This window comes from Heloderma suspectum, chromosome 1, assembly GCF_057233095.1.
Source record: "Heloderma suspectum isolate Gila_16-S chromosome 1, 16-S_ref, whole genome shotgun sequence".
Classification (NCBI taxonomy): domain Eukaryota; kingdom Metazoa; phylum Chordata; class Lepidosauria; order Squamata; family Helodermatidae; genus Heloderma; species Heloderma suspectum.
In genome coordinates, this window is record NC_139458.1 from 326,343,378 (window position 1) to 326,351,987 (window position 8,610).

General features: G+C 42.6%; 1 protein-coding gene across 2 annotated transcripts in view; it reads right to left on the reverse strand.

The window, feature by feature from the left end:
- The window catches only part of LOC146359454 (amine sulfotransferase-like), a 28,581-nt gene extending 20,296 nt beyond the window's left edge, over window positions 1–8,285 (reverse strand). The window contains exons 1-4 of one of the 2 annotated variants that reach the window (XM_084827361.1): window positions 8,140–8,285; window positions 6,899–7,057; window positions 4,671–4,879; window positions 1,075–1,201 (exon numbers count right to left, since the gene is read on the reverse strand). In XM_084827361.1, the coding sequence (XP_084683487.1) occupies window positions 1,075–1,201; window positions 4,671–4,879; window positions 6,899–7,046 (484 nt within the window). In that variant the 5' untranslated portion in view covers window positions 7,047–7,057; window positions 8,140–8,285. Of the gene's footprint in view, window positions 1–1,074; window positions 1,202–1,863; window positions 2,479–4,670; window positions 4,880–6,898; window positions 7,058–8,139 lie in introns of those variants that run through there. The other variant, XM_084827362.1, reaches the window with a different exon arrangement.
- Between the last annotated feature and the right edge of the window lie 325 nt (window positions 8,286–8,610).

Consider the following 8,610-nt stretch of genomic DNA (forward strand, 5'->3'; position numbering starts at 1 on the left):
AGAAAAATAAATTGACAACTTTGTTCAATGTTCCTCCCTCATCACATTTGTTATAGAAACTGGGCCGGGCCATAAGCTTTCCCACGCAGCAACAGTTGCAACGAATGTCCAAGAGCTGCTTCAAGTGTAACACTGCTGATCTTTTAACCATGGTTAACAAGTAGGGTCAAATGGCTCCACCCCTCCCTCTCTCCAACAATAATTCCCCTGTTCCTTCCCTGGTTGGCTTTAAACATGGTTTAGGATTACATCTGCACTTTCTTGTCTGCCTGTCTGTCTGTCTGTCTGTCTGTCTGTCTGTCTCTCCCTCCCTGATGCCTGTACACTACAGAGAGAGGGGGGGGGGTCTGGCTGGGTACACAGAGCTTCAGCTATTGAGTAGTATAGAAATGTAATAAATAAATAAATAAATTCACATACACAGCTGGCAGATCACAGAGTAATTTCCTACTCTGGCGCCCTTCTGAGTTTATTGCTTCTTGCCCCAGATGAGCAGGTGAGTGCAAATTATACATCTGAGCTATCTATGGAGTTTAAAGACCCCGTTCTCTTCCTCAGATGTAAGGGGAAGAGTAATCCTAAGTGTTTACTGGGTGAGGGAGAGTTACATGGCAGATGATCCACCACTTTCAAAGTCCTGCCAGCTCACTGCAACATGGGCAGGAGGTGTGGGAACATACTAATTTGGCAGAGAGAAATGAACAATGACAGTTTCAGGCAGCATAGTCATGGGGCCTGATCCAGGGGATGATAGGGGAGTATGGTGGTGAAGGATCAGATGGATCCAAGTCCACCCCCTCTCCCCTCTAAAAAGTCCTTGAATTGCCCACTAATGCTGGAAACATTGCTGGTGGTACTCCTATGCCTGCAAAGCTTTCTGTGGGTGTACGGGGGGACTCTGGGATAGTCACGCTGCCCCACCAGCAGAAGAGCACTTCTGAAGCATTCTAATCTTGCTCAGCAGACTTTTGGACAGGAGTTAAGAAAAGTCTATTTGTTCTTTATAGTTGCTTGTAGTCTAGTTTATTCTGTTTAAATGTTTTTTTTCCCAACAGTGCCACTTTCCAGTGTTACCTTTCCCAGCTAAATACTTCTTCATGAAGTCCTCCAAACTGGATAGTTTTTCTAATCGTTCTGTCATGTTTAAGTAACAAAATAAGGATACCATAGCATCTTTAGGATTTCTGTATACATAAATGATCTGCAAGATGAAAACATTGTTTAGCCTTTCCAGTAAATTAACAGATATTTGGGAATGCACAAAACAAAATTCATGTAAATTTCATTACTTGTACTCACTTGTGACCTACCTTTTATTATAAAAGCTTACAAGCTATAAATAATAATAAACATAATATACAGTATGTGAAGTATTTTGTTTACTTTTTCAATGTTACACATTTTTGAGACCATGCATCCATCTGGATACTTATGCAAGAGTACACATCTAATCACATTTTTTGTAAAACTGTGGATGTAACAAGATGCCATACACACCATTTTGTAAACCTTTTCTTTCTTTCTTTCTTTCTTTCTTTCAATTTTGGGAACAAATTGCTGGCAAGCCACGATCCCCTGCCCACTTTATTAGATGTGGATAGAATATTGTGAGATTGTGATAAAAAGAGACCATGCAATGGTTCAAAAGGGCTTGTTCCATGCAGGGATTTAGCAGAAGGCTCTTTTTCAGCTTGTCCTGGGACCCATCTACATGAGGAATTTACTTTGGTGTTACAGTGCATCACATATTGGCATGACACACGATATAACCTCCACTCCACATCACCTGTGGATTTTCTTGCCGTAAAAACTGCATTTTTGCAAACGCCATTTGTGACCGATGTTTTGCTTACCATGACTTGCCTGCATTTGGCGACTCAGTTTGTCGTAAGCTTGTGGTGCTACTCCAGGGGAAGTAGTAGTGGCTTCAGCACTGCAAGGACGTCACCTAAGGGTGGAACTTAGCTGACAGGAATGGAAGGAGTTAACCCTTCTTGTCAGCTTCGCCCTCCACTGACCATCAAGTTGTGTGTGTGTGTGTGTGTGTTTGTTAATGCGCACCTCCCACCCCTTCGAATAAGCTTAATGAATGAGGGACATTCTCTCCGTTGTCTTTTTTCTTTGCCTCAAGGAACAACTAGCTGGCATGGATAACTGCTCAGAAGTCAATCACATTCTCTTCAATGAAGCTTTCTCCTGAGAAAGTCAGCATGTTGCTTTTGGGATCCTTTAAAAAAAAAAAAAAAACCACTCCACGCACCATCGCATAATCTGCAAAGGCTTACTGAACATTTTCTTTAAAGGGATGTCCCCACATGAAGAGAAGAGTCTCCTGCCATGCTGCTTCTCCTTCTCCTTCCCCCTGCCTTCCCAGTTCTCTCCATTGTGCTCTGTATTTCTCTGCCTCAAGGAAAAACTAGCCAAAAAATGCACCTATAAAAAGCACAGCTCTCTGTGCTGATCTTGGCTATTTTGTGTGAGAGAAGATACCTTTTCCTTTTCCTGCAGTATGCTAATTCTCCCCCCACCCACACACGCATGCACACACACGCACACACACACACACAGACATGCTGCCCTGAGAGTTTTGGCTGGATGATGCTGAGGCAGGCTGTCACTTCCTGGTGAGGGGCTGATCACTGGACAAGCCCTAGGCTGGGCAGCGGACGTCTGTAGTGACAATGTTTTTAAAATCTCCTCAGTGTTTGGGATGAAATGTTTTTTTAAATCTCCGCTCATTCGCTCCTTTGCACTTCCGGAACTGTGAATAACACACACACAGTTCACATGGCTATGCTCAGCCGAATGAGCTGAAAACACCAGATAAGCTTGTCTACTCATCAGTAAATCCACTGTCTTTAATCGCACTTACTCAACATGGGAGGGGAGAGAGGTGTGGGGATTGCTTTGCCTTTTGTTTTCAATCTCCGCTTATATGCTGCAGCGGACCTGCAAATAAGTTTAATGACTTGTTGATGCCGCCAGACTCCACCCACATTAATTAATTTGGGCAGAAACTGCCAGAATTAATGCAGTTCCTCATGCAGTCTGCCATGCGAAAGCATTTTTTTTCTCATGTATAAGCCGCTTTAATTGGCTGCGTGTACCACGGGTGGAACAAATCCGAATGGATGAAAACATGATTTTAAAATGAATCGCATTGGAAAGCATCTCTGTCTGAGCCAGTGGGTGAGCGCATGCCTTGTTAGCTAAACCATCTCCTTCCTAGTGAGCTGACCCATTTCAGACTGCAAGTGGGGGATCTTCTTACTAAGGATGCTTTCAAAGGTGGGCATTAGGTCACCATCGCCCTGCACCATTCACAGAATTTTATGGGGGGTTCAGACATTGTCGGCTGTAGCTTGTAATCCTTGTAATGGTGCATTATTTTTCTGATATCAGAGAATTCTAAACCTTTGACTATATGCAAGTGTGAATCTATTTACAATCATTTCTGTCAACATGCAGGTTGTCATCTACAAACAGTGCAATCTTAAGGTTTGACCAGACCTTATTCAGTGAAACTGGCTGTTTACTGAAAACCAATAAATAAGCTATTTTCGGGGGAATCAAGGTGCCTATTAAACTGTTTGCCTAGAAAAGGCACAGGGCCCCAATCCACTTAGAACATTAAGTGTGTAAATGGGAAATTGCTGGTGCAAACAAACAATCTTCTCCAATCCAACAGCGCAAGCTACTAGTGTGGAGCCCTTTCAAAAAGTTAAACATTAGATCTGCTGTTCAGGTAAAAGGGGGCTGGATTTGGCCCTTGTTTCTACCACACCACCTTCCCTTCACTGCCAGACTTCGGTCTGGTAGCATTTTTCCATCTTTTTCAAAGGACTGCCAATGTGCAGCTCTGACTCCTCTTCACACATCCTGCAGATTGGTGTGAGCATCTTTATTTAAACATCCCGTTTAATCAAGTTATTTTTCTACTGCTGCTATCTATGCTGCACTGTTCACACCCCTTCCTAATCACAGGTGTTGACAGGGTTCCCTTGAACTCCCTCTTTCCACAAGCCCTCACAAACACACAAAAAGAGAGGCTTCAGGCTCACGCCTTTAATTCATTCCTCACAGGCTCATTACAGATGCAAATCCTCGAAGACTCTCTGGCTACAAAGGAATGCCTCCAGGGGATTCAAGTGGGAATAAAGGAGGGTTGCCCGCAGTTTGAAAGGGCGGCTGGCTGACTAGGCTAACTTAGAGAGGGAGGTTCTGCCCCTCGCCTGCTGCTCCCCTGCGTAGCCTCTCACGGCTCGCTAACCGGTTCGAACGTCTAAGCTCCGCCCCTGACGTTTCCCTCTTAGCTCTGCGCTGCTGCCTCGCATCTCTTATGTCACAGACCTCACGCCCCTCCTCCTCCTGCTCGCTGCTTCTCACAGAGGCGGGTGAGGATGACGCTTTATGCCCGGCCATCTGGGAGCTGGTAACCTGAGAAGCTCGCCTATCCATATCTGAACTGGCCTGTGAAAAAACCTCCCCCAGTTCTGGCTGCTCCTCTTCTGAATCTGAGCTGCTAACTATCTCCCTGCGCTCAGCATCAGTCCTGACAGGTGTCTTAGCATATGCATGCATGCAAGTATGTATATATAGTTTTTGCATTCAGCAGCTGAGCAGTGGATAGTTAATATTTTAATTAGAAAAGCATAACAAGATTTGCTTACTTTTGCTTTTTTGCCTTTCAGTCCCTTTGGAACCAAATAATAGGGCAGGTGGGCCATGATGACACGAGGTGATGGCTGCTGGGTAAAGTCCACATTAGTTACATTATAATCTAGAAATGGAGCCCGATGATATGTGCTAACATTCTCAGTTCCATTCCGGTGGCCTTCATACAAAATCAAGCACAAAATGTTCTGGGTCCACACCGTTCCTGCAAAGGAAAACAAACTTGTTTAAAACATTACTGAATGACCCAAGATTGACATAGCCATATATTACCAAGGAGCAGATGTAGAGTCATTCTGATTTCCAGAGCAGAACTATCTAAGGCCAGCAATTATATAATTTGATGATGAGGCAGGCTATATCACTAGGCATATTCAATGATGATGGTCTTATTCCCAAGTTAGCTTAAAATTGCCTTCATTATAAGACATATTTGTATTACTTGGGCTAAATCTATAGCAACAGGGCTAAACTATGCTGGTATGCATTTGGATCAATAATATGGCTGGTATGATTAACGCTACCTTTCCTTTTAAAAACAAATACAGTTTGGGAATGTTTATGAAGTAATGCGTGGGCTCATTCCATTTAAAACTTATCAAATTATTTCCTCTATCACTCCTTTTAATATCAAACTCAAGTGTTGAGTGCCAACAGAATTCGAGCAAAAACAGAGCCACTGAGACCTTATTTCACAGTAACCATTTGCTGCAGTAATGCTACCGCATTCATTCTGTGTCGAATATGCTGAGATGAGAGGGAGGAATAGAAATCTCAATTTTGGGGTGACACTGATGATCAGAGAGATGGCATAAGATCAAGTTCATTTCTATATGTAAACATATTTTCCATGTGTGAACACACCTTGCTATATCCTCTGACATATTGCTGGGGTTTGGAAGGGAAGTATTTAAAATCAATAAAACCCAATAAAAACCCCATCCACACCCAGAGCCCCCCCATCATAGACAAATGCACACGCGTGTACATACACCCCCCCACACACACACGCAAGAATGGAGCCTAGCTCAAGTTATAGTTATGTAAATGGAAACATCTCTTGTTTCAATGACTTGGAAAGGGTGTTTGGAACTTGATCATAATGAGTGGAAAAAATGGGAAGATCTATGAAGTTGTCTTATTACACAGATTCAGGCCATTGCCCCATCCACACCAGTATTTTCCACACTGGTAGGTAATGGCTTTTTCATTTCAGACAGGTCTCCAGCTGAACCAGCACAACCATTGAGCTATGTGGAACTTGACCTAACATTATTGCATGCATAAAATGAAGACATTACTTTGTAGACAGTACGTGTTGTACTTTGTAAAATAATTTATTTAATTCTTGTATTAATTGTATTATTGTACAATTGTTCATTCAGGAGATCCCAATGCGGTGCACATGGGTGCTGTAACACCCCATGGGGACCTCCAATGATGCCCCATGAGGCTCTCTACTCCCTGACACCTTATGTGACTACTGATGAGCCACATCTTCAATGTGAGCCATTTTATGGTGGTGCTTACAGCAGTTTCTCACATTCCCAAATGTGGCCATGGGTCTAAAAAGGGTGGGGACCCCAGTTCATGTATTCTTTCAAAAAGTAATTTGGAGAAATGTATTGCTGCATTTGGAGCAGTGTGAAAGGCATTAAATTTAAATGCCAGTCCAATCGATGTGCAGATTGATCTGGAATGTGGACACATTTGAGGAGAAATTAATAGGAGGAGCATTGCTAGTGTGAATAGGTTGCACACATAATGTACTGAAGATTTGCTATTATTAAAGGAGGAAGCTGCCGAACACCCAGTCAGGCCAGTACTGGCTCCACTGGCTGGCAGTGGCTGTTTAGGTTTTCAGATGGGGATCTGACTCAGCTGTACCTGGAGATGCCAGAGGTTCAGCCTGAGACCTTTTGCACAGAAACTATGTGCTCTACCACTCAGCAACTGCCCTTCCTAAAGTGGCTTAGCATGTGCTTTTAAATAATCTCTAATACTCTCATAGAGCAGTCAAAGATGGCAATATATCCAACGTTAGATTTGGTCCATGTATCTTATAGCGCAATCCTATGCATGCCTACCCAGAGGTAAGCCCCATTGCATTCAATTGGGTCTTACTCCCAGGTACATCTGTCCTGGATTGTAGCCTTGGAATTCTTAACGTTCAAAAGAAACCTCCTATCCCTTCAAAAATAACTTTATTATATAGAATTCTTACCAGATTTTGGATAAGTGATTAAAAATATATCGCTATCCCTGACTACAAAATCTTCTAATGTCTTGAGATATTCCAGTTCAACAACGTGTGATAAAAAGTAACATCCATTAAAACTAAATAGCTCTGGTGGGATCTCGGTTTCTGCCATGACTGAAGGGCCTGCAATGAAAGAAAGAAGCAATTAATAATTTTCCCGATTGGTCTTCTAGGCCATTTTGTTTATATAGGGCTCCAATCCTGGCACTTCCCTAAGCAGCCCACAGCAATGGGGTTTTGAGTAGCTGACTGTGCCTCCTGAGATTGCCTGTTGCAAGAGTCTCTGTAATATGGAGAATGGGAAGAGCTGAGTGTGGTGAAACTGGGAGATCATGCATCCAGGTGATGTAGCAGCAGCATGTTATTTCATGTTGAGAGTGCCTGCTTGGGAAACATATGACAGTAACAACAACCACAAACACCCTTTTCTGGCACAGACTTGGAGTATCCTCTGTGTGGCTAGGAAGAAGCTGGCTTAAATTGCAGAGCGATTCTCCAGTTCTGCTGCCATTTGCACTGTCTGGCAATGAATCTCCAAAGTCTCAGGTGGTGAGGAGGGGTTGCAGTGCAGTAGCAGAGGATATGCTTTGCATGCCAAACATCACAGGTTCAACCTCTGGCATCTCCAGGTAGAGCTGGCAAAGGCCCCTGTCTGAAGCCCTGGAGAGTCACTGCCAGTAAGGATAGACAGAACTGAGCTACAGGGACCAAAAGTTTTGACTTGGTAGAATATAGTTGCTTATGCCCCTCCTGGCCTGTCTACATGTGCTGAGACATTCCCTAATTCCAGGGTAGCTCCATACTATTAAGGAGGAGGAGGAAGTCCTCTTTGTATATAGAAAGAATATGATTGCACTACCTATAATGTAAAGGATGGGAAACTTACTCTGAACTCTTCTCATAATCTCAAAATTCATTAATGCATGCATGCATTTTATGTTTAAAAAGTTATAACTCTCTGTTCACAATATCTATCAAACCAAGACTTTTTATAATAGAATAAGAAATAAGAAACAAATAAAATAATATTTATGTAATTCATGTCTTACACCTGAGGGAAAAAACATTATTTTGAGCAAAAGTGCCAAACCACTATGTTTAAGTGATGTGGGAAAGCATTAGGTTGCATGCACTCAAGCCCTTTCCTAATAAATGATTTCCTATAATCTGATGTCACATTGCTAACAACAACAGTTTTCAATTACCTCTGTGGCTTTTCCTTGATAGTTGTTAAATACTGGTGTTCTACTTCCTTCAATAAAGCACCAAACAGAACAGAATGAAAGGATTGCCTCTGAGACCTGGGAAGAAGCAAAAATCGATCTGATACTTTTTCTGGTCTTTATGCAATGATGGAGTGATTGAACTTTTGTGCTAGTAGCCTTTGAATGTCAAGCTGTGTACAATTAAACACAGCTATCAAAAGCAAACATAGATTGCTTTACAACCACACTAAACTTGAACTTGACTGAAGCAACGTTTGTATCTGTTATGGAAAGGATAGCCTTGGACATCATGGGCAAGGGGGAAATATGGCAAGGAGTGTTGGGCAGACCATGTGAGAGGAAAGCGGACATCAGAATTGTCATATTTGTCCCTGTTTTGGGTTCTTCCCTAAACAACAGTTCTCAAACTTACTGACAAATTGAAAGTTAATAAATCACTGGGTCCAGATG